The following is a 26854-nucleotide window of genomic DNA, read 5'->3' as shown; positions in this document are numbered from 1 at the left end:
TCCCTTTCTCCTGGCAAGCCATTTGGGTTGGATTTCATTCTTGTCTCCATCTTTCTGCTGCTCCAAATTTATGTTTCCAGCAATGTTTATCCTCTTAGAAAGAAGCATGATTTGGGGATTAGTATGGTCAGGCATTTGCCAAGGTTCAACCATAGCACCCTGTCCTGGTTTGAGCTGCATATTCATCTGCCCTCTTTTGCAGTGTAAATTGTACCCAGAGCCAGAAGAAGGAGTGGCAGCCTCCACTTCCCTTGACTCCTCCTTTGGGTGGTGTGTCAGACTGAGTCCAAAAGGGCAGGATCAGTGAGAGGGCAGCTCTGGCACTGACAAGAAAGAGATGAATCCATTAATGGACATAGATTCTCAAAGTGTGTCATGGTCTCCAACTTACTGGGGGTCTTTGAGCCAATCATCCTCTCTGAGCCAAATCTGTTTCCAAGGGTTGTTGTAAGGAAAACAATAGAAAGGAACATCATCTTATGCTCCTAAAGGAAAGGCAGAAACATGCAACCAAATATATTACCATAAAAGTAACAGCTAAAAATCTCTTGCTGAAGGAATAAAATCAGATACCTAAAAAGTGCACAAACAACTCTTCAGGACAATAAAATCTTCTGAAGTCCTGGGAGTTTTGTTTTGTTTTTTTTAACTTTTTCTGGCACCAAATTAAGCTAAAGAAAGAAAGAGGCAAGTATTTCTAAGGAAGACATTCCATAACTGGATGCTTCCACTAAGGAAGACTTTTTGGTTACTCTTTGCCTCACTTGAGTCTGAGGAAGACTTAAAATTCAAGTAAGAATATGTGGGCTCTTTCTTGTACCTTGATCCCAGCCATTAAGGCAGTAATTTTTGAATCATATCTCAAAACCAGATGTGCTAAAGATGTAAGACAAAAGGCTTGGTGAAGGCTCATAATCTGATGGCATAAACTGACTTCACATGACACATTGAACTACAGACTAGTCATCTGCATTTTAGCTTACTGTGTTGATGAACCCAGACCATGAAGTTAGTTAATGGTTCAGTGTGATGTGCAAATCCAGAAAATTGGGTTACCCGAGTAAATGTTGATTCAATGAGCCACTGGTGAGCAGAGGGAAGGTGCAGCAAATGAAAGAGGAGCAGGGAATGTGAAGGATCCAGTTTGGGCAGGAGGTAGAGGACAGGGAGCAAGGAGGAGAGACAGGTGACAGAGAAGGAGAAGAATCCCTCCCCCTTTCTCTGCTCCTTGCTCTCCTGACAGTAGCTGCAGCTTTGCCCAGGGGGAGAGAGGCAGGCAGCTTTGCAGAAGTTACCAGTAGGAATAGCAGGTTTGTAGAAAGTGTTCTATGAGTTTTCTATTCCCCTGAGTCCAGAAAACAACTTTGGTTGCTGAGGGGGTTCTGGTCTTTCCAGCAGCCAGACCAGACATTAACCATGAAAACAAGAGCCATATAGGAAGGGGGTAGTCCTGCAGTGGGCCTGCAGATAATTGACAACCCTCAAGCTCCTCCTCCATGTTCCTCCTCCATGGAAAGTTCAAGTAGGAAATTCTCTTCTGTTTTGTGATAGAAAACACCACTTTCTTGATAGAGGTTCTGATGTGGACATGGGTGTCTGCAGGATCTTGTTGTTTTCATCAAAATGATGAATGCAGGATCATGCCATCCCACTGCAAGCTTTGCTCCTTTCATATGTGTGTGCCATATCACAAGAGACAGGGTTTGTGACATGATGGCATGATCCTGCTTTTATCATCCTGACTATCTTGTGGATGTACTCAAAAAATAGCCAGGAGACCACTCTAAGCTACAGGGGAGCTGTCTGGATGAGTCACTAGTCTGACACTTTAATCAACTTGCCATCCCTTTTCTTTTTGGGCAGCTACAACTGAAGAGGTATTTAAATAGAAAATAGTATTTTAGGTCTCTAGTGTGAGTGTATAAAATACAATACAGTAGAGTGGCAAACTGAAGATCAAGGCTGTCAGTCAGTATTCCCATTCTGCTATTGTGGTCTATCTTCCCTTCCCTTCCCTTCCCTTCCCTTCCCTTCCCTTCCCTTCCCTTCCCTTCCCTTCCCTTCCCTTCCCTTCCCCTTCCCCTTCCCCTTCCCCTTCCCCTTCCCCTTCCCCTTCCCCTTCCCCTTTTCCTTTTCCTTTTCCTTTTCCTTTTCCTTTTCCTTTTCCTTTCCCTTTCCCTTTCCCTTTCCCTTTCCCTTTCCCTTTCCCTTTCCCTTTCTTGTATTTTATGAGGCCTATAGAGTGTCTTTATTGAATTACTGTCTGCACAGTAAGGGCATTTTTTTTTTTACCTAGAGATGCATATGGATTTTGACAGCCACATGAGGGCACCAGAAACTCACATTCTGTCAAATAATTAAATACATTCCAGTGTCAGGAAGGAACTTGGCAGAAAGGTTTTGAATTATTGTTATGAAAAAAAGCTTTTCATCTAATCTTTGTTCTGCTCCTTTGACAATCTGTAAATTTTTAATTGAGTAGTTTTCATTTTATTCAGAAAGTCAGCTGGAGCTTTAGCTAAGCTTAAGCAACTATGGAAGAATAGTTTGATAGATAATTTACCATAGCACACATCTCAGGTAATTTCCCCTTTAACTTCCATGTTTTGTTACACTGTCTTTTTGATTTCATTCAAAAGGAAACAGTCATATGCATTCAATTACCCATATTTTTCATAAGTTCCATTTCTTTTGTTGGACACAGTGATTGATTATAGTTAGCCTTTTGCACAGACTCGGTCCCATAAATGAATCAGAAACAAATTGAGCAGTTTTTATTAATGCTTTTTCCATTGTGCTAGTCTATAAAATCTATTATAAGGAGGAATAATACTAAAGTTACTTTCTATACTGGCATCAGATCTAAAGAAATAAATGAAGGAACAATGAATAAAATACAAGCGTATGCATCAAACCAGGGATGAACAACATATAGCTAGTGGAATGCACAACAACCAGCTTGATGATTTTGGTCAGCCCCTTTGATCACAGTTGCTGCTGTTTAAATTCTGTGGCACAATTTTATTAGATGTTAACGCTTCTGTAAAGTGTTCAAATGCTTTTACATTTTTGCAAAAATTCTCATTTTGTTAACCACATGTCCTTTTTGGTGCTATCAGAAAAAAGCACACATAAATATTCACAAACACTTCTGTATGCTTTTTTCTTTTTGGTACGCACTTTTTTTCCAAATCTGGACATTTTCCTATAATATTTTGGTCCATACCATTGGCTGCAAATTATATTGCAAAATTCTGGAAGGTGTGTATTTCAACATGGCCTCTGTTTTGTAATCTCCCTCATGTCACAAAGTACAAAAAATCATTTTATTTGTATAAAAACCTTCATGCAATGAATTTCTCATCCATCCCTATTCTTGGCTGTATGGTGCAGTTACATTGGAGAGAAGAGTGAAAAACAACATTGATGACTGAAATTAATAGGGCATGCCTGATGATCAGAGGCTGGCTGGCAGGCAGGCAGGCAGGCAGGCAGGCAGGCAGGCAGGCAGGCAGGCAGGAAGGAAGGAAGGAAGGAAGGAAGGAAGGAAGGAAGGAAGGAAGGAAGGAATATTCTGCTTTTGACTATAGTTTAGGGGACTATATTAGACTGCATTCATTTCCTTCCTTCCTTCTGTTGCTGCTTTGCACAAAGCTTTGAAGGAGAATCTGACAATAGTCCATTCAATTGGTTCTAAGCCAAAATGTTCCTAGAGACATATACTCATCATCCACCGTGGCTTTTAAGGAAATTATGAGGAGATATTAGCATGAAGAGGGAAATATATTAATGGGGGTCATCTTAGGTCTCTGCATTAGAACATTTACTGAAATGAAAAGAAAATATATTGTGATTTCAACTTAGGAGAAACTCCCACATGTAGCCTTTTAAATTATTGCCAAAGAAAGTTAAAGAAATTATAGGATTGGATATGGCATTTTAATGCTAACTCTGTGTCCTGCTGCTTCCATTCACCATTTCAACCTCACCCTTCCAATTCCATTTTGTTCTACCCTCCCTGTAGAACTGTTTCCAACATGAAAATAACTTATTGTAACACAATCTTCCCTTTAAATCTCTTTGCAATGTTGAAATGTGACTGGAAACACAGCGGCAACTTCCTTGTTGCTTGATCTGCATCTCTGTTAGCTGCAACATGGTCTTTCTGTTACCATTGTTATTTATGTTTGCATTATAAAAATGTCTAGAAACCTGGAACATATAACTCTTTTTTAAAAATTCACTTTTGGGCAGCTTGATCTGTTAGCCAGATAAAGATAACGAAGTGATTAAATATTGTAAAATGAATTGCAGTAAGAAGAAAATGAATATTGCACATACCATGCTATAGATGCTTGTTCAGTTAAGAGTTTATAGTTCACAGAAAATTGGCTAACCACAGATGGTCAGTTTGGAATCTGTATCTCCTGGACCAAATCTACCCTTATCCACTTATTTCATTTTCCAAGGCAATTTTATCTGTAGCTTGGAAGCCTACCAAAATACACAAATTCATAGTGGAAGGTTTTCTGTGAATCATGTATCTACCATGCAAATGTACATCTCATTTTATGACTCCATTACATGTCCTCCACTAACAAGAAAGCTTGTTGGAAAGTATGTCCTATCTTCTGGCCAATTTGTGGAACAAAGTTGTCATTTGGATCCCGTGCAACTATTGGGGAAATAGAGTGATTATGTCACATTGTGTATTTCTATCCTAGAAATACAAGTTTGGTATTACTGATTATATTCAGAAGAAAGCAAGAGATAACACATAGATCATGTAGATGATTTTTCCTCATCCTGTGGGTGGGTGTGTATGCATTTGAGAAGAGGGGAAATATATGTTATAGTTGATAATTTTCCTCTCTGAGATTATAATATATAAAATGGTAAGGGTAAACAATGTGAAGTAATATGGGAGAGGCCAAGAAAGAGGATAAAAGTTCCATCCTCTTTAAATTGTCCCCATTCCATGGCTTTTTCTGGGGTATGATGGATTCTGTCTGGACTCAGTTGAAACCCATTTGTGTCTAATGTGTATTGAGGTCATTCCGTACATAGAATCATAGAATGTATGAGTTGGAAAAGACTTTAGTAGTCATCCTTTTATAGGTCAAACCTCTTGCTCAATGAAGAAATCCTTTAAATCATCTCCAGAATTTTTCATTCAGCTCCTGTATGAAAACCACCAGTGAGTGGGGAGTCCATGACTGTAAGGGGGAGACGATTCCACTGCTTATTCAACTCTTACAGTCAAGAAATTCCTCCAATATTCTGCCTGAATCTCCTCCAATATCACATTCCACCCAAATTCTGAATCTGACATATTTCCCTTATTCCAAAGGGCTTTCCACCAACGTAGCTAGGGATTGATGCTCTATTCCTTAGTCCTGCTTTACAGACATGATTTCTGACCATTCTTCCTGGTAAACCTGGGTTTAAGAGTTTCTGTTTGGCTTTCAAAAACATTTGATTATGTATTCCATTGTCACTGATAAGAACTATTATTATTGTTGTTGGTTGCACAGTCAGCCAGATGTTTAGGCTGGATTTGGCATTTTTATCCACCTATCAAGTCCTTCCCAAGACATGTTCCCAGCAACAACATCCCAAGCAAGATGTTGTTGTTTGATGGTGTTAAAGGTATTGTTGCAGGATGTAACCTGTTCCAAGTAAAGCTGCTTTTTACAATTGACTGATGGTGATTTTGTCAATGCCGATGGTCTTCAAGTGGTGCTCCAGATGTTTTGGAATTGCACCCAAGGCACCTATTGCTATTGGTACTATCTTTGCTTTCTTTTGCCACAATCGTTCTATTTCTATTTGCAGGTCTTTGCATCTTGTGGTTTTCTCCAGTTCTTTCTCTTCTATTCTGCTGTCTCCGGGTATTCTAATGTCCACTATCCAGACTTTTTTGTCTTTCTTATCAACAATTGTGAAGTCTGGGGTGTTGTGTGGCAGGTGCTTGTCTGTCTGAATTCTTAAGTCCCAGAGCACTTGAGCTTCTTCATTTTCTATGACTTTGTCTGTTTTGTGGTCCCACCAGTTCTTGCTGGCAGGCAAATGGTATTTCTCGCTGATATTCCAACGCACCATTGTTGCTACTTTGTCGTCCCACTGTTTGTAGTCAGTCTGTGCGATCTTCTTGCAGCAGCTAACTAGGTGATCCACTGTTTCTTCAGCTTCTTTGCAGAGATGGCATTTGCTATCTGTTGCTGTCTTCTCAGTTCTGGCTTTATATGCACTTGTCCTTAAGGCTTGGTCTTGTGCACTCAGAATTAGCGCCTCTGTCTCTTTCTTCAACTTTCTTGCTCTTAGCCATTGCCAGGTCTTCTTGTTATCTGCTTTGCCTGCTAGTGCGTGTGTGTGCATGTGTGTGTGTGTGTGTGTGTGTGTGTATACTGGCCATGTAATACTTTGCCTTGCCATGTTTCTTTTCTGTTCTTCATTTGGTCTTTTTTGTAGGCCAGTTTGGTCTCTTTAGTATTCAGTAAGGCTTCATGGTGCACTATACCAGTTAGCAATTTGAAAGTTGTTGGTGAGCAGGTATTTGGCCTGTAGTTGCCTGATGCTGCCCCTTTTGTTGGATCTTTCATTATCAGGTAGGTTTTGCCAGATGTTAACCAATCTTCAATTTCACCTCCTTGCAATATGTTGTTACACTGCTTGGCTATGAGTGGGTGCAAACCAGTCAGATGTTTCAACCAAAAACCATGCAGTTCATCTTCACCTGGTGCTGACCAATTCTTGAGCTTCCTTGCCCTCTTCTCCACCATTTCAGCTTTTTTTTTTTTTTCATTCTTATCCACCTCCTTGGATAAGAATAAAACAAATTGCATTCTTGTTGTATTTCTTTGGGTTGTCCCATAGCTGCGCCCAGAACTGCACTGTTTCTTCTTTGTCAGGGATTGAGTGGTTCACTGCAGTCTCTCCATTGATGGACTGGTAGAAACATTTCTGATTTGACTGAAATTGGAGATTCTGCCTGTAGTGTGCAATTCGAGCTTCGTGTCTGCCGATATTTTTGGTTATGCCTGTTATTTGCTGCTTTATTATTTCCAGTGCTTCTTTGATCTTCCTTGTTTCTAGGTGATATTTCTTGATCAGGCTTCCTTCCTTCCTTCCTTCCTTCCTTCCTTCCTTCCTTCCTTCCTTCCTTCCTTCCTTCCTTCCTTCCTTCCTTCCTTCCTTCCTTTATGCAATTTATTTATTTGCCCAACTCACTCATGGTGACTCTGGGTGGCTTACAGAAATAAAACCCCAAATACAGATCAACTACAACCCCGCCCCCCGGTGACAAACTTGATGGGCTCTGTATTCTTTGGTCTTCTTGTTCTTCAGCTTCTTTTCTTTCATCTGTTCTAGTTTGCTTGCATCTGATCTTAGCATGCTGATCTTATTTTCCTACCTGATCTTCCATTTTGGTGGGGCACTGTTTGGTTTTTTTTATTGTTGTTGTTGTTGATTTTGCATCCAAGGTACTCAGTTATAACTGCAGCTGTGCTGTACATTAGTTGGTTTGTTTCTTGCAGTGAGCTGGTGCTTATATCTGATATTACAGCATTGGCATCTTTTAATACTTGTGCTAGCTGTTTCTTTGTAACAAGCTTCAGTGCAGGCAACCTTATTCTGTTGTTTTTGTGCTATTCTAGGTGCTCTGTTATTCTTTGTTTCAATTCCTCTTGTTTTTTAGTTAGAGGGCTTTGTTTTTTCTGAGGAGAAGGCAGAGGAGAGGGTGCCTGGTTTGGGAATGAAAATGATTCAATAGCTATGCTGGCTTCCAGTACTGCCGATGCCCCCTGGTTTGCCTCTATATTCTGAGCTACTTTTGGCAAGGCTTTGATTTCTTTGCCCTGGGTAGACCTTTGCAGTTCTTCCAGTTCTACTTCTGTGAATACTTTATTTCATGTTATAAATCGACGTTGATCTGCTAGCCTCTGTTCTGTTATTTCTGATTCTGGATGTTGCTCTTTCCAGAACTGGTGCATTGTTTTCAGATATCCTCTTCTTGTTGGACTTGATTTGTAATAGCAGATCATTATTTCTTTGTTTTCAGTCTTTGTATATTTGTGACAGGCAAACAACTTTTCTTCCAGTAGTCCGGCTGGCCCTGGTTGCTCACCCAACAGTACTGAATCCTGTAGCCCACTTGTCACCAGATGTCCAGGAACTAGAACATCTAGCACGGTCCTTGTTGACCTGGGCGACGACTGATCCGGTATAAGGTTTCTGTAAATTATGTCTTACCATATTGTTTATGGGAGAGACACACTTTGCCTGGCTCCTCTGATGAGACCCGTCCAGTTGGTTGAACCTCTGGCATAGCTCTCATCCTCCTTGGAGCACTCAAGCCCCACAACCATGTCAAGGTAGTGCCTCACTGGGGGTTGTTATTATTATTGCACCATTGTTGCTACTTGGTACAATAATAATAACAACCCCCAATGTTGTTGTTATATCCACCTTTTTAATGTATTGTATAACTCAAGGTGGCAAACATACCTAATACTCCTGCTTCCTGATTTCCACCTAACAAACTGTTTCAGCCATATGTGCTGGTATGGATCAGCCTTGATTAAAGAGTCACAGAGGCTATGATTTCATTTGAGTTTGTAATTAAATATACAAGAGTAAATTTATTTGATCTGGAGAAATGCAAGTCTCCATATTTTATTTTTTAAAAATCTGGCCATAGCCTATTAATGGCTCAAAACATCTTCATCTAACTCTTTTTTTGGCAGAATGGGATGAAAATAGAAAGGGCATAAATATTTTATTTATTTATATACCTTTAGATATTGCTCTACTGTACAAGATTCAAGTTGATTTATAGTATAAGAACAACAAAGAGCAAAAGTTGTAACTAATAAAAACAAAACAAGACAAAACAAAACCATTAATAGAAAACATAAGCAGTTTCAGTGGGATAACTTTAAGGGTACCCCAATATATTTTTAAAATATTCTTCCTGTATCTCTTTTAATTCAAAGATAGTGGGGATGAGAAAAAAGCAAGATAACAGCCTCCAAACTGTCCAACAGAGAGCCTTTAGAGAGATGTTCAACCAGTGCACTCTGACTTAAAAACTGAAAGTTTAAAAATGTTTTAAAAGTAAGCTTTTATTTGTCTCCTTGCTTTCTGGGGGTGCCAGGTGTGGCATGAACCCACAGAATTACCTCTGACTTGCCCTTGTGGGATGGTCTAGCTTTGCTGCTTTGGATTTTGTGGGATGCCAGATAGGTTGGCATAACTAACTGCCAAGCTTACTTCTCCTGGGAAAGACCCCTCATCTTTGGTTTCATTGGGTTCAGGCTGGGTAAAGAAGATGGTCAAAGTGTTGCTTTTCCTGGGCACTTCTTCACTGTGTCAAAGTTATGGCTGCTGACAATTATTTCTATTTCTATTTCTATTAATGATTCAGTTAGCAGAGGCAACAGAAGCAGAAGTGAGATACACAAAGCGATGGTCAAACCGCAGGGAGAGAGGCTGGCACAGAGAAACTGGTATTAGTCGCTTTGTTTTCCTGCTCTCGCTTTGCTGATATGGAAACTGGTTCCAGTCGTGCAGGATTTTAATAAAGCAGTTTTCAGAATTCTGACTGATTCACTGCATTAAAGTGAGTTTCTGTTTCTATTCCCCAATTGACTTCAGTGTGAGATTGCTTCGTCAAGGGTTTGCTCAGCCCTGTTCTATATCTTGTTATGTGGGGAGAGGTTACACTATATCCCATGATGGTGGCATAGGAAAAAACTGGGGTGTGCGTGTGCTAGGAGAGGTGCTCAGAGAGAAAGAGGTACTAACTAGACAGAGAAGTTGATATCTGTGTGCAAAAGATTATCAGGGAAAAAGAAGCTACAGTGGGTTGGCCAATTTTATATTTCTGGAGGGCTAATAATAGCACATGATGCCGTTTTATTGTCCTTGTTTCCCCTTATTTTCTCATTTATAAACAAACTTTTACCTAGAGCATTTAGAACTTAGAACTGGCTGACACAGAATGTAAGGAAGCAGTAAGCAATCATGGCAATTGGTATGGGAGAAATCCTCCACCTGTTTCTGAAATAATAATAAGAATAATAATAATAATTAGTAGTAGTAGTAGTAGTAGTGGTGGTAGTTTCTGCTGAACAAATAGCTCTCCAGAGTTTCAGGACCTCAATAATGTGCCCAACACAAATTTCTCTCTACTCTTTTCCTGCTGGGTTTACCTTTTGGATAAAAAGGCATTATTCCTCCTTTTATCAACCAAAGAGCAGATTTTACACAGAGCTTGCCAGTTGGAGGTTCCTAATTTACCTAATTCAGATAATAGAAAGGATAGGGAAGGGGAGAAAGGATGTTCTTGTTTTATTCATTTGCTACTAGGGATTAGGCTATTAATTCACCTCTTCTTCTTTCTGCTTAAATTGTCCTGTAAATCAGACTGATGATCAGGTAGTGGGGGTTTAGCTGTTCTCACTGGTTTACAGAAGAGAAGCTTTGAATTCTTGTAATTCTTGTTAATATGTTTTGTACTACTTCTATCTAAGTTCCTTGTGGCTGGCATTTCCACAGCCTTTTGTAAACCTGAACTCTTAGACCCTTACAGTCACTCACTTTATAAGAAAGGATACTGTCCTTTCCATGAGAACATACCAAAGATGGCCCTTCTGTTCTTTATTTTTGAAATAAAGCTAGGCAATCTTTTTTTCAGAGATTAGAAGTAATGAAATACTAAAAAGCATATCTGCAAGAGATTAAAAAAGGCTAAAACATTTTTAAAAAGAGAGATTGTAGGAGAGAGAGGTATTCTGTTCTTTTTTCAGCTCATAATCATTGAACTTTCTCACAATTATGGAAATGATAGTCGTGCCTCATGCTATAAAATAAATTGTAACAATTGGAGCACTATCTATAGAGATAACAAAAAAAGAGGAAGGATTTACCAGTGTTTTGCTTTTATGTATGTTGTAATTATAATAAATTATAGAACAAGGGTATTATAAAGCAGGGACTGATTTTTTTTCCCCTGAAGAAATGGAAAAATACATACACAATTAGGGAAATTGGGAGCTAATGTCTGCTTTGCATCTCCAAAACTATGGGCTGTCAGAAGAAGAAAGCTCACTATAAAACATTACATTTTTAAGTTCCTTTGACACAGCTAGAAAGGGAGAAAGATAGCTACTGGTGGATAGAAATTCACTGCTAAGGATGGGGATATAATCCAAAATATTATTGAATGCAAACATTAATATCACTTTGTCAGACTTAAGTCAGTGTTTAATCAATAGATTCAAATCCTTTCTCTGTCCTACTCCCTCTTTCCACCTTCTGGCTACTTCAAACAAACCTGTAAAGGAATTGTTTTGTAGTGGACTTTCCTTCTTCTGAGAAAGGAGTCTTGGTTTCAAAGGTGCCAAAATAGCTGATCTGGCAAATTCATTTTAGATCTATGTTTGCTCTGCGTCCAGGGAGATGGTTGAGCTGACATAAAATCTATCTGCAGGTAAACAAGTGTGACCAGCCTTTTAAAATATCGCTTTCCAGAGAGATTTTGTGCATGCGTTGCCGTGCAAGTAAGGAGTAAGGGATTGACATGGTGGATCCATTCTTTTCATTTCACCTTCTTCCTTTTCCTAACGTCACCCTTCACCTCTGAATATAGTTATGTTTTATCTATTATTAGATTGATAAGATTAATACTTTATTCCGGAACTAACAGAAATTCAGAATGGGGACATTGCTTTCTCTCATTGTTAGTTTATTTTTTTTATTTTAATTTTTGCTTATACTTAATCAGTTAAAGAAGGAAGAGTGGCCAATTCTGTGAAATCTGTAGCGTGTGTGTGTGTGTACTAGAAATTCAGTCATGGAGTGTTTAAGCTCTTCTGTTTGAAGGTACTGAAATTAATATTTGCATTAGTAGATTATCTTTGCTAAAGCAGACCTATAATGCCTTTTACTTTGTATTAGATAGGCTCCAGCCTCTGCGAGAACTGTCTTTATTAAGCCACTATCCCCAGGCTTCTTAACTCAAATAGATAGATAGATAGATAGATAGATAGATAGATAGATAGATAGATAGATAGATAGATAGATAGATAGTACCTGGTCCATACAAGTAGATATAAAAGTGGTGAGATACTGTATATGGGGTGATTATTATGCCATATTGTTTCCTTCTAAATAGAATTTTACTGGAAGCTTTTGCAAGGCCCTTGTACTATTTGATAGCACAATATTTGAAAGGAAAATGTTAAAAAGAATGCATTGGCTTTTGACCTTTATGCTTTCTGTTTAAAACTTCTGTAAAAGAGAGGTACTAGGAAACCATCTAATTCTTTCTTCTTTTATCCCCCAAATGCCTATTCACCCTGCCATGTGATGACAAAATGTTTGGTTGAGGGAGATCAGACGATTTAATACCTTCGCAGAGGACAGGATGCTGGTGGGTTCAGCTAGGCCTGCCCCCTCAAAGAATGGACTTGAGAATATGTCTTTTTTATTATTTATTTACTGTCAAAGACCAAGCCACAAAATTTAAAATTCAGTGCACCATTAATATATACATATGTAAAAATGCATATATATATATATATATATATATATATATATATGGAAGAAATCCTATAAAATGAGCAATTCACTGGAGACAACAAATGGTTTCTATAAGCTAAGGCTAAAAATAAAAATTTTGCTAGTGCCTTTGAAACACCTCAATCTCCTTACCATGAGTGGAGTCTATCAGGTTCAAGAGGGGGTGTATTCACTCTGGTTGCCAGTGAGAGTACAGTGGGCACTTTAAAAGGATGTGTGAACCAGCAAGAACCACATGGAATGACTCTTGAATTGGTGCATAGCTTATCTGGTCACAGTTTTTCCCACTATTGTGCAACATTATTGTATTGCGGTTTAAATTACAGAAATTATTCCCAAACGGGTATGTCTCAGGTAAATTATCATACATAAATATATTGCCACTTATTGTAGTGATATATTCTCTTTTATACTTTTGGTGGAATATAAGTGACAAGTCTACAGATGGAAGCTCATTTGAGAATTTAGCTCCTTGTCATTCCTCAAAGAGAGAGCGAGAGAGATCAATCTCGCCACAGTCCAAGAACAGTTCTAGTATGTTTTTGTCACTTCTCGTGAAATAACTAAAATGAGGGGTACCCCTGGGACTTTTTATTCATTTCTTCTTCATCCCAAGAAACCAACTTTAGATTTCTGATTGTATAAAGAAATTTAAGGATTAGTGCATAGGTTAATTACTTCATTCAGTAATGGTACCTACCAAGATGAACATGCATTGAATCATGTTGAGAGTTCAATTTATGTCTTTCCCCCAAGCTCTGATATTTTCAATCATATGGGCCAAACAGAACCAAGCAATTCTGGTTCAATAGACTATTGAACCACTTTGGGAAATAGAAGGATTTTTAAAAAGAAACCTTTATTTCGGTATACAACTCTATATATTGAAAAATAGATTCTTTCCTTCTTGAAAAAAATACTTCAGTATGAAGTTTGCAAAGGTACAAACATTGGAATGAAAACCTCAGATTCAGACTTTGCAAGATGAAAACAGTAGAATGAAAGAAAGATCAAAGGATCATCAATAAATAATTGCTTTTCCAATTGGGTGTCACACTGCTTTGAAAAAAAATCAATTCTATATCTGCAAATAAGAGAATAACATGATTCATCGGAAGGTCCATGCTGATGTTCTTGCCTCTGTACAGATGAGTCCCATCTGATGGAAATAATTTTAGTTTTGTAGAAACACAGAGAAGGTATAGCTTCTTTTGATTGCTATGAATGTGCCTCTGCTTTTTTACATATTTGGGAAATAATGGAGTAGGAATAAAAGTAGGAGTATGTGCATTTATCTCATTGAGAAAATCTATCTATGTGATCGCTAAGAGTTGACAGCAACTTAATGGCGCATAATCAATCAGTATGTATTTATCAGTTCCCCTTTCTTTTTTACTACATCAAACTTGGGAGATATCAGGGCGAATGATTCAATAACATCCAAATGATATGGTAAAGTAATTATTTGGGGAAGATGTCTCAACCTTGTAAAAGTTGCTCATGCACACAATTGTGTTCAGCTGAAATACATGCACAAAAGATTTGCCATGTTTGCCAAGAAGAATATAGTCTTTAATCAAATTGTCATCTGGAGCTTTATTTGCACAGCTACTCCTGATGGAACCCCTAGGCTTTTGCTTTTAAATCTGAACCTTAAAAACAAAGAAAAATAAATAAATCCATGCTTTTTATTTATTAGTGAGATTATTTGTTAGCTGAAATTGAGATAATGTGTAATTTTTTTCAATGGGAGATGCTAATACAGATACTTCATTCAGCCAGAATTGGTTCCAATTTATTCAGTCATGAGCTGCAATCTAAAATCTGAATACTGTACAATAGTTGTATTACAGTGTGTGCAACTTAAGAATATAGATACTGAATCAGTCATGTTTGATCAACACATGGCATCCTGGGAATGGGGTTTGCTCCCCTTCTGGATAAATGTTTGACACATGCTGTGATTCCTATTCATCCTTTACTAGTTGTGAAAGCATATAAAGCTATTGGTAGGTTGCAAACCAAAACATTCTTCCACAGATTTGAGAAATACAGAGCTTTCAGGATATTGAAGGATAGCCTTGGGAGAGCCAGAACTGCATATTAATATCCACTGAAATCTTTGCAACAGGAGTTAGTTGCAGAAGTTTAACATGCTATCTGAAAGAACCATTTCTACAGGTATGGGTGAAAAGCAGCCTTGTGTCTTCCTTTGACCTATCATGTACACACAGTTGTACAGACTGATGTACAGATTACTTGCCTACAAAGTCTACTCTGTGCATTCAAAGGGGGAGGGGGGTTAGGCTGATACCCATTCACTGCGGAATGAAGTCGAGGAACTACTTCCTCTTTGAAATGATAGAATAGGAATGATATGGTTTCAGAAGGATTCTTGACACTTTATGCTACTATTTGATCTCATCTGGTTTGTGGTAAGGATTTCAGATTTGTTTTTTTTTAGATGAGTATCTTTTTGTGATGTCAGTACTATGTTAAATTATTTCTCAAAACTTTGGAATTTAACTATTTTTGAGGAGTCATGGTTGTATCAGGCTAGGGGTGCTACCAAGAGAATTATTTTGAGAAATTGGAAAAGTAGTAATATTCCTGATATTAAATATTGGATTCAAGTAATGTGAGAGTTAGTCATTTTTAAAAGACCAATTTTATATACTAGTCAAAAAATGACGCGATATGATTTTCTGTGGCATAGATTTTATGATATTTTTTATCATTAGACAATCAATAATTTTCCCCTTAGATTTAAAAATCTGTTTGACATTTGATTGATATATGATATATATCAAGAATTTCCCCCTTTTCTATTTTGTTTTGTTTGTTTTTTTTATAGTTTTTCATGTATTGCTTTTCTATTTTTATTTTGTAATGTTTTCATTCTTTTCTGTAAAGCATGTTTAAAAATTAACAGTATTTTTTTAAAAAAATATTAGAAAATAAACAAAATGAATATGTTTGTGAGCCAAATCTACCCAATTACAGTGATCAGTGCTGAAAAAGACAGAGTGAGGACTGTTGCTATTTTACATCTCCTATTACTGTAATGGGGCCTGACATAACCTGACAAGCTGTCTTTTAAAGAAGGTTCCTCTTGAGGAAAGTAGTTATACCTTGTCTCCTTGAGGCAAGGAGACAAACAATATTTGCCTCAATTTCATTACTGTAATTGCTTATTCTAGAGCGTGTGAAACGTCAGAACTGATTGAGTAAACCCACATGAACCTCTGAGGAGCAAAGCTGGCAGGAAGAAGAAAGGCAAGAGAATGCCTTTTTTACTTCTGTCTATCAGTTATTCAAGTTAAAACTTGAAAGAAAAGATTGAGAATCGCAGATCAGCTGCTGTAGTATTACACTTTCTCTTTCTCTCTCTGACTCTGGAGATAGATGCATAAGCAGATACACAAAGCGAGCAAGAGACAGAAAATATTATTAGTGGGATTATGTTTCCAAGAACATACGTTCAGTTCCTAGTATATTTATTTATAATTTCAATGCATAATCCTGCCCCCATTCAGAACTGACTCTGGGTGGCATACAATTAAAACAAGTACAATACCTAACAAAGCAAACTAAACAAACAAAAAAAGCACATTGCATTGCATATCACAGCCAAAACAAACAAACGAACAAGCATTACATCAAAGGAGCACCCCATCAACCTATCCCAGAGCTTGGGGGAAAAGCCAAAGATAGACAGACAGACAGACAGACAGACAGACAAAGATATATGACCAGAGGTTACATTGCCTGGAAATAATTCCACACTGGCTGATTTTTTTTCCTGCTGTCTCATATTTTTGCAGCCCAAAGAAGGTAGAAAGCTCCATTCCTGAGATACTATATACAAGGATAGGTGATTTCACTGACTTCCAGGGCCAGCCCTGGGTGGGGAAACCTTTAGTGCTCTTGTGCCATCACGTACTTTGCCTCTTTTATCCATAAATGTTCATGATACAGAGTAAAGGATCGACCAAGGCTGCAGCTGTCCATCAGTTTCACTTCTTGGGCCTGATTACACCAGAGCTTAATAGTAGACAGCATCTGTAGCTCAGGGTTGAACTGTCGGGTTCTTGGAGTTCTCTGAGCTTGGTTGTTTTTCTTCAGATGTTTCATGACCAGGTTGGGTAACATCATCAGTGGAAGGGAGAGTGGAGTTTGCTGGCTGTTTTTATATAGTAGCTTGCCCTGCCCGTCATGGTAGGGGCATGGCTTCTTCCTTGATGGTTCCTTGATTAGGGTTGGGTTTCTTCCCTGGTTGTTTATCTGGTTTCCTGTTTGCTGGATACAATTCTGATAGCAATAATTTCCCCCACAGAATTCCAGTTTGTTGTTTCCTTGCAAGACTAGATTTTTTTTTAACCTGGCTAGACTGAGTACTTGGTTATACACCTGGGATAAATGTGCTGAGTTTGACCGCTGGACGGCTTCATATTTTCTGCAGTGCCTCCTCCCTTATTAATACTAAGTTTGTGAAGCCCTTCAGTGGGGTGCTCAGTTGCATATGAGAGCAGGTGCTTTCCGGCAGCATGCTCTGGCATTACGTAGGCGCCAGCAGATCAGATGGGAATCAGTCAAGTGGAAGAGAAGACTGTACTGAACAGGTCTGGCTGCCTTCAGTAATTGCAATGCTGCAATCATTCCCTGATTCAGTTAATAGATTTCCTCAGTTCCTCTGTGCTAGGTGAAAATTTCCTCATTAAGGAGAATTTATTCCATTTCCTTTTATCATTTATTATTGAAGAAGAAATGTGAGTGGATGGAGTTTCAGTGATAATAGGGTAGAATTTTAAACTCAACAAAACAAAACAACACCTTGCGGCAATAAAGATCTGTACTAGAAGATGAAAACAGAAGGGGTCTGCGTGTGTAAAGGGAATCATCTGCATTGTTTATAAAGAGAAAAACACAGGAGGCTTCTTTTTGTTAGAGACTAAGGAGCACCACCTAACCACTAAATGATTATTGCAGTGTGTAAAATGGTTGATTGTCTCACTTAAGGACACCTTTTTCCAGCCCTAAACTGCAACCAGTTGGGTTGTGTAGGCAGACACAGGAAACAAAACGGTACAGAGCACATGAATCACTGCCTCTTAGAATTTCAAAGCTTTAAATTAGTTACAAGGTGGAAAAGTGAATTTAGCCTTATTAAGATGTTCTGAAGACACTTGCATGTTTGCAAAGATGTAGTGAGCATACCATGTCATGTGTGTGTACTCATGTGATGCCCATGGAATTCCAGTTTTGGTCAAGTTGATCCATCTGTATCTCAGAGCAATATTTGGGAGGTGCACGGCACTTAGAGATTCCAAGCGATTAATTTCCACTTAAGTGTTTGGTATCTTCCACAGTGAAAAAGGTCATGTGATCAGAAAGCCCTCTGCCTGAGACTTTGGAGAGCTATTGAACTGCTTCTCAAAAATCTGTTTCACTCTAGTTTTGGGCCTGGCACTGTGTGCGTGTGTGTGTATTAAAAGGAAATAAATACATTTGAAAAGCCCAGGGTATCTACTGCAGCAGTGGGCACTTCACACACTGGCTTGTTCCATTCTTTGGCACTTCTCAGGAGGATCAGGGATCACACAATATCAGATCTGGTGCTAGTTAATGTAAACTTAGGCTTGTGAGATCTACTACTTTTAATTTAAATTGAGGGATTCACCAACTGAAGTCTGGTGCAAAAGGGATACGCTTAGAATTACACAGACTTCTGAGGCCAGGGATTTACTTTGTGTACCAGATCTAAGTAGAGGTTATAGTCCTCAATAAGCAGACTTTCAAAATAACTGGGAGCAGTGAGGTTGCAATTTTGTGGCTCCTATTATTAAACAATGAAGTCCCCCCAAAAGTTTTGTGTGTGTTTAGAATATTAATTTCTGATTTTTATTTGATTGTATTACATCATATATAGTACTACTTTACTGCTTTTAGTTCTAGTTGTGAACCTTTATCCATCTTTTTAACCAAATTATGGATTAGAGGTGGGGGGTGTTGTATGCTACTTACACTTGGTTGATTGGAGTGGCCTAGAAATCCTGTAAGTAAACACATGGATACATTAAAAATTCTTGCTGACCACTTTCAAATCAGTCAGAAATCTGCCAGTATACCCAGTTCTATCTTTTTCCCATCCTCAATGGAGAGAATGCTGAGTTAGATGAAGCAATGGTATGTAAAGCAGTTTGTGTCCCAGATACAGTAATGCTAGTCTTTGTCAACAGTGATATCAGATTAGAAACCAAGTCCTGTGCTTCATACAGTGAAAAATGTGGGATCATGAGAATTGGTCCAGTAAATTTGGAGGAGGTTTGAGAAATTTAGAGAGATATTAATCATTAGTTGGGGCCTGTTTTCCATCATTATTTGGGTGTTTTATTCCTTATCCCAACTGATATGATATTATGTTTACTAATGAAGGCTTGATTTGAATTTTGTACTTTACTTTCATTTTCCAATACTTGCATATACTTTTTGTACCAAGAAGCTCCATACTCTATAGTCAATTATCCTAAGGGTCTGATACAAAATGTCATGAATTAAAAAATGACGCAATATGCTGTGACATCATGATGCAAACCCTGATTTTTGGTACTTGGGTTGTGATGTTGGACACAAGTACATAAGTCATGTGAGTAGCATTGGGATATCACAATGTGCATTTCATTACTTGCCTGCCCCCACCCCTGCTCCACCAGATGCCTATGACAGTTACCATGGCTCATGTAAGGAGATGGAAGAGATTAGAACATCATCTGATGCCGTTAAATTCTGGCTGGAATGGTTGAAACGTGAAACTGCCTCTTGGTTTCTAGCCCAGAGTGAAGGAAACCTTTCTTGCATTGCAAATGCTTTACTCTTGGGGAATTTTTTAGAGGCAGCAAAAAGACAGAGGAGTACAAGCCCATGTTTCCTGAAACCATACTTCAGTAATACAGAACTTAAACCATGCATCAGAATGAACTTTGAACTTTCCTTAACAGCTAGTGATGACGAACTGCAGATGACTCTGATGTATTGGTTGTTTGGTTTTTCTTTTATTCATTTGCAAATTGTCATTCTATTTTACTTATAAGGCAAGTTTCTCAATTACACTTTAATGATCAACATTTGGGGGATTAAACTCCAAATAGATTTGGAACCAAGTTCCAAATTTCTTAATCAACATCTGTATCAATTGTTTTGGTTGAGGCACATTCCTACTAAAATACAGAAAACAGTAACGGGGGAGGGGAGGATTAAATTCTAAGCAAGTTACTCTGCATTACCTTTGTCTGAATTAAATGAGACTTCCTTAGAAGCATGCTTGAGACTGCACATCTTCTAACTTTATCAAGTTTACTAGCGCAAAAGTTGATTTGCACTATACCACTTCCTTTACACCAAAGGAATAGTCTGGTTTCTAATATCTGTCTCCTTTTCCTCCAGGATCGTCCCACAGTGCTAGGTTGTTTTTATTTTCATGCTTGCACTCATACTTATGCTACATACAAATCATTTTACATGTTACTAAACCTCTAAAACTTTATAAAGGAAGTCATATCTTTCTTATTTTGTGTGTAGGAAGCTCTTAGCAAAGGCTTCCACAGGCTGTAAGAGGTGAAGCCTATTTATTTGAGAGTTAAGTATCTAAGCAAGGACCCTGTTAATGGGAAGGACAGGAAGCAACAGAGCTCAAAATATATGCAAGCTTTTCCCCCTTTTTGTTAAAATGTAGCTCCAGAAAAAGAAAAAGAGAGAGAGGCCAACAGAGAACGACTCTCAGTTTCTGATATTTGAAGACTCTTGTCCTGTTTCTCTTTGATATCCTCCAGGCCAAACAAATCCAGCTGTACTGTTTCATGCAAAATTTTGTTTGCAGCCCATCCCAGCTCCCTCCCCAGCTTGACTGCTTTTCTCTGGATGTGCTCCTATGGTTAATACTTTTCTTAAGATGTGGCATTCAGAAGTTGACAACAAATTTTAGTGTAGCTTGTTTAATACAGAAAAGAGCAGAATTATTTCCTGTGGTCTGAGAAATGATGCGATTGTGAATGGGACCAAGACTATACATGATTATGATTTTTTTATGCTCTAGGATTTTTTCCCCAAATTTCTTGTCCAATCCTAGTATTTCTTGGCTGAAGTCCTAAATTGGCTGACCCTGCTTAGCTTCTGATCCCAGATAAGATCAGCCAGGTGCTGCCACCTGCTGGGACTAGAGTTACATTGTCTGCAAAATTGCTAACAACTCCTCTATAGCTGCTCAGAACATTTATAAAATACTGAATAGCACAGGTTTCAGAGCAAAATGCCATTCTACTGAAGATTTCCTTCCATGTTAACATAGAATCATTAATGAGCACTCATTGAGAACACTTATTTAACCATCTCTTGATCCAGGATTTATACTTTAAATTTGTACTTTGCCATCTTGTCTATAAGACTGTCATGAAAAATCTTGTCATATGATTTCATGAACTCATGCCCATGATTTACCATAATAGTAAATCTAAATGGATTTATATATGTGTGTGATCTGGCATGATTTATTCCCAATAAATTTATCTGGCTTCTGGTAATCAGTGCATTGTTTCCTAGACGATTGCAGACAGACTGCTTAATACCATATTTTTCTGACTATAAGACGATACTTTTTTCTAAAATCCTTATCCTAAAAATTGAAGGGCGTCTTATTCAAGGAAGTCAGCCGAGAATCACGTGGTTGCAAAACTGCCCATACTTTGTTTCTGCAGAGAGGCTTCCTCCTATTGCTAGCCTCCAATCACGAGTGAAATAGCTTGTCTCCCAAACAGACTTCCTCCAATCACGAGCCTGATGTAACTGACCTCAGCTGATGCTGAACAGACCAATTAGAGGAAGGCTGATTGCAGAGACAAGCTATGGGCAGTTTCACTCGTGATTGAATGTAATCAGTTATGCAAAAGAGCCTGGAAATAGAGCTGCAGAGAGACGGTTTGGACCTCCTCCCACCGAGTGTATCAGGTAAATGTTACCTAATTACTAAATAAAAATGTGTTTGCACTATCTTTAAAATATTGATTTCTTAATTTTGGGTTGGAAAAGTGGGGGTCGTCTTGTACATGGGGGCGTCTTATTGATGGAAAAATACGGTAATCAGTTCTAAAATTATGCCTTTTTTATAGTTTCCTCGCTCTGCCTTTCTCTCTTTTTTGAAGATAGAAATAATATTTGTCTGTCTCCACTATTCTTGCACTTTATTTGTTCTACAAGAAGATTTGTTAAAGGTTAGAAACAGTGTCTCTGAAAGTACACCTGCAAGCTCTTTCAGCACCCTGAAACAGCTATTTTACTTTTCCAGTTGTTTCACAATGGAACAGCTGTGCATACTTGAAGTTGGTAACTTAAAATGACAATTTAAATCTAGCAATTATTTCAGGCAGAAAGTATGAGAAGGTGAAAACTTTGATTGGTATAATATTCTTAAGGAAACCAAGCAGCATTTCAGAAGTAAGTTTGCATAGGCCTACTTCACAATAAACTGACGTGATGAGCATACAGTATTAATATGTTGTGTAAAGACACAAATTGTCTTAATATTGCAGATAAAAGTTGTCCATGGAAAGAGAAGTTGTGAGAGAAGAATGATAGGATTTTTGCAACCAGGCCATATGAAACTGAACACAGACAATTAATTATATTTTAGAGAGAAGCTTTGTGTATTTTTTAGGATTAGATAAAAAAGTATGTGGTAAATACATAGTATGTTTTAATACTGCAGCAGATTTGATCAACCCAGACAGAATAAATGTACTATGAATGCTTAAAGATACTAGGTATGAGGTAACTGTTGGGTAAATCCAATATTTATGCTCTTATTTTAAAAATACAAAGTAAATTTTGCAGTGTATAATGTTTAATTATGCTTTGTAAAGCTTTGTCTTTATTAATAAATAATTAAAATGGCTGGTAAATATAATCTCTGTATTTTTGGAACTGAAGAGTGTAATATAATAGTATAACAATTCCTTCCAGAATTGCTTAGAGATACACGAGGAGGTAGTGTTGAATCTGTTGTCAAGCTGCATGTGAGACTTGACCTCAGAGAAAATTGTTTGTATCCCAGATAATTGGGTTAGCAGCCAATTATTGTTCTGAATCACACACTTTCTCCAAGGAAACATAGTAATATTTTAAGCACTCAGCAACTTAAAAGAGTGGGTGGGATTTATTGTTAAGAAAAGATTTGGTTTGTTCCCCCCCCCCAACCTTTCTTTCCTTTTCACTTTATTCCATGTACATTCCACCCTCTCCTGAGGCTGAAAAGTATAGGACTAGAACATGAAACCTGTATCCATTATGTATTCTTTTTTATGTTGATTACAGCAACTTTATTCCAGAAGAAAGCCTGAGGAGAGCCAAGCAGATCGGCTTCTCAGATAAGCAGATTGGGAACTGTCTGGGACTGAGTGAAGCTCAGAGCAGGGAAATAAGAATCAAGAAGAACGTAACACCCTGGGTGAAACAGGTATAAATACATATCCTTTAGCTGCTGCTGCTATAGTTGCTATTTTGGTGTAAACACTGAAAATAGAAACTGGAAGTCTGTACATTTGATAATCATGGACATTGTTAATTTTCCATCTCTCAAGAACTACATTCCTATCTGCAGATAAGAAAACGAGATCCTGGTTGCACAGGGCATATCCATATTGCCAGGTTGCCCTGCTGTGAGTACATGCCATCAACCATTTCTGGAGAGCAGGAATGGAGGGTATCATCCTCTACTCATCTCCAGCATACTGAATGCAATGTCCACTGGTGTTTTCCTGCTTTGCATTTAAAGTTGTGTTTTCCGGCTTCTGGCAGCTCAAGTGTTGCTGTTCAATTTATCTTCTTCAAGGCCAACCCCTGTGCTTTGATTGCCTATTGGACACTGTGCCAGAAACACCCCTCACTAGGTCAATGGTTGCCAACTTTGCAGCTCTGTAATCTCTGCTGAAGCTACTCTTACCAATGATGTTCTGTAGCATAGTGGTTATAATATTTGGTCGACATTCAGAGGGGTCACTAGTTTGAAATTTGCCAGAAATGATATTAGTGTTGGTCACACAGTCAACCAGTTGTTGAGGCATTTGGCATTTTTATCCACCTATCAAGTCCTTCTCAAAGACCTGGGATAGGCAGATGTTGTTGTTTGATGAGGTTAAAGGTATCGTCGCAGGATATAAGCTGTTCCAAGTAAAGCTGACTTTTGCAATTGACTGATGGTGATTTTGTCAGTGTCGATGGTGCTCAAGTGGTGCTTGTGTTCATTCTTCTTCAGAAACAAAAATTGAGCTAATTTCTTACATCCTCAGAGGCTGATTCTCCTTTGTAGTGCTTCTTGGTAATTTCAGAAGATTCTGCAAATGAGAATCAGCCTTTGGATCTGGGAGCACATGAGACATTTTATGATTTTATGATCATATGATCTATGGTTATCTTTTCAAAAGCAAGTAGACCCTTCTCGCTTCTACCCTTTTTCTATCAAGTACAAGAAAGGATAAGAATTACAAGTCTATCTCCTATCTTGTGTCTTATCAGGCCAGACATGGCCTGATATGACATGCTAAGCCTCAAATGTAGCATTTCTTTAATCACTCTCAGACCTAAAGTAACAGATCTGCTAATAACCCTTACACATTTTTATTTTCATTTAATTTCACAAGAGGGACTGATTTGCCTGAGGAATCCCTCACTCTTAAATAGGATTTAAACTTCTGTATCAACGCACCCCACTGTCTATGGTTAGTGAGACTGAAGTTCAGATCAGTTCAGCTGCAGGTGTTTGTTTTTTGTAAACCAAATTGAAATTCTCCTTTGCATAGCGTTAAATTACATTTAAAATAACAAATCTATCAACTGCTTACAGTCCTGTGCCCTTTTTCCTGGTAGAAACATTCATCAGCTAACTCCTGCTTCAATTCTTTCTGGGTTCTTCCTTGCCATATAAAGTTTTGATTCCTCTCCTTCTTTAATAAGGGTCACATTTCATCCTTAGCCATGTAAACACTTGCCTATAATTCTTTAAAGCTGCTTCTACCACAAGCAACTATTTTACTTCAACATTTCCTGATTAGTCAGGCCCAGCCCAGGTGTTCATAATCAGTTTTCCTTAGTACTAGTAGTGGCCCACTGACTTGTTAATCTATGATTTCACTAAATCTGTTTGTCTAGAAATATTTAGGTTAAAAGAGAAAAACAAAGGTCTTATAGGCAGGGATATACAGTGGAACCTCGGTTTACGAACTTAATTCGTTCCGTGACTCTGGTCGCACCCCGAATTAGTCGCAACCCAAAGGAAATTTCCCCATAAGGTTCAATGTAATTACTGTTAATCCGTTCTGGCGTGGAGAACAGGGAGGCGGCTATTGCTTGGAGGGAGAGTCCCCCTCCCTACGACCACGTGTCAGGGGCGGAAAATGGCCACGGACCACATGTCAGGGGAGGAAAAATGGCCACAGACCACGTGTCAGGGGCAGAAAAATGGCCGCGGACCACGTGTCAGGGGCGGAAAAATGGCCGCGGACCACGTGCCAGGGGTGGAAAATGGCCGCGGACCACGTATCGGGGCGGAAAAATGGCCGCGGACCGTGTCACGGGAGAGAAAATGGCCGCGTATCCTGTTCGTACCCCGAGGCGGAGTTCGCAAACCGAGGTAAATTTTTGCAGCCGGAGCTGGTTGTAACCCGAAAAGTTCGTTAACAGAGGCATTCGTAACCCGAGGTACCACTGTAGTGGTAGTTTTGTGTCCTACAGAAGGTAAGACCCCAATGTCCAGCCAATAGAATTGTGTGAAACATTCTCTCATGGAAAATTCTGACTTTGATCAGGCTATTCTAGTGTTCCAGAAGTAGTCTGACTCCAATTCTGACTTTTGAAAGGCTTATTTTGAAAGTTCTGGTAGAGATCTATCATTACTGAAACACTCAGAAAGGGCTCATTTTGAGGTTGGATCACTTCTGGTATACTTGGTACTGTATAGCCTGTTTTGAATTTTGAATGAAATAGTCCTTTTCAAGATCACAGTGTTTCACATCTATCCAGCAAGCCAGCTTCCTGGCTGACTTTGTCTAGTCCCATGGCCTGGGGTCTGGCCTGCTTTATAGTGGATATCAGAAAATTAAGGCCTGTTGGCTATTCTGGGAAGTTACAAAAAACACCCTGGGAAGAAGGCAATAACAAAACACTTCCATGCTGTTGCCAAGAAAACTGTATGAGCACGTCTGTTCAATGTGCTTGAGGGGAACTTTACATTTACCCAGCAAGTCTAGCCTTTATTTTCAGCAACAGAAGTCTCCCCTAGATAATGACTTCCTTGACTCAAGCTGGAAATGGGTGAGAGAATGCATGACTGCAAATAGCTGAAGCATCCCAGGTAGGCATCCTGTATTTTAGTAACTGATCTAAAGTATTTTTAAACTGGCCTTCAATCTTGTGCACACCACGGTAGTATATAGCCATAGTCATCTAGCATGCTATATAATAAAGCTGATAAGACTCAGTACTTTAACATTGCAGCTGTTAGCCTAGGAAGCCAGACCTGTGAGCTAGAGGGCTCTCACTTGACTCTGGCCACTTCTGGTCGCCATGTGATCTTTCCAACATAGGAAGCTGCCTGTCTTCTCTGTATAACATCCAAGCATCAGAGTATTTCAGCATGAGGTAGTTTCACATTCAGTCATGCATATACTTTGCCAAAATGGCAACTAACATTAAATAATTTTCATTTACTTATGAAAGGAAGATCTACTTCTCCAGCCTGCTTTGAACTAAGCCACTTCCTCTGCTTTGGATTTAAGCAGTGAAGTAATAAAAACTGAAAATATTAGTGTTGGCCCATTATGTTGTGCAACCATAATATGTGTAACTCCTTTTGCCTATCATTTTATAGGTGTCCCATCATTGCAAGTTCATTCAGTATTCATTGTGGTAGTGTAATATGTTCCTCAGGTATTTATGACATTCCCACAGTTGCTTTCAGAGGTGTTCATTTTGCTGTTCAGTTAAGGGATACTGAAATGAAAGTTCTATGTGCTTCTCTTCCCCTTCTTTTTAAGAGATCATTGACTGCTCTTGAAATTGTTGGAGGGTCCATGTACACCTAAAAGCCTGTTGCCCAAATGCTGCCCCCTTTCTTGCTTCACTTCCAATATATTCCAATCTAATTACAGCAAGCATGTAAATTTTGTGCTGCTCTGGCTTTGCAGCATTGGTGACAGTGCAGTGTTCCTTGAATGCCAAGCATCAG

At 38.6% G+C, this 26854-nt stretch overlaps 1 protein-coding gene across 1 annotated transcript in view; it reads left to right on the top strand.

The window, feature by feature from the left end:
* CPS1 (carbamoyl-phosphate synthase 1) overlaps positions 1-26854 on the top strand; it is a 136936-nt gene that overhangs the window by 65186 nt on the left and 44896 nt on the right. The window contains exon 22 of the mRNA XM_007421662.2: positions 22948-23089. Coding sequence (XP_007421724.2) covers positions 22948-23089 — 142 coding nt within the window. The remainder of the gene's footprint in view (positions 1-22947; positions 23090-26854) is intronic.

Source organism: Python bivittatus, unplaced genomic scaffold (assembly GCF_059951505.1).
Source record: "Python bivittatus isolate LINGU-HERP-01145 unplaced genomic scaffold, Pbiv_v1 ctg000200_np1212, whole genome shotgun sequence".
Taxonomy (NCBI): domain Eukaryota; kingdom Metazoa; phylum Chordata; class Lepidosauria; order Squamata; family Pythonidae; genus Python; species Python bivittatus.
The sequence above is the reverse complement of the archived record's forward strand: the minus strand, read 5'-3'. Positions and strand labels throughout refer to the sequence as shown.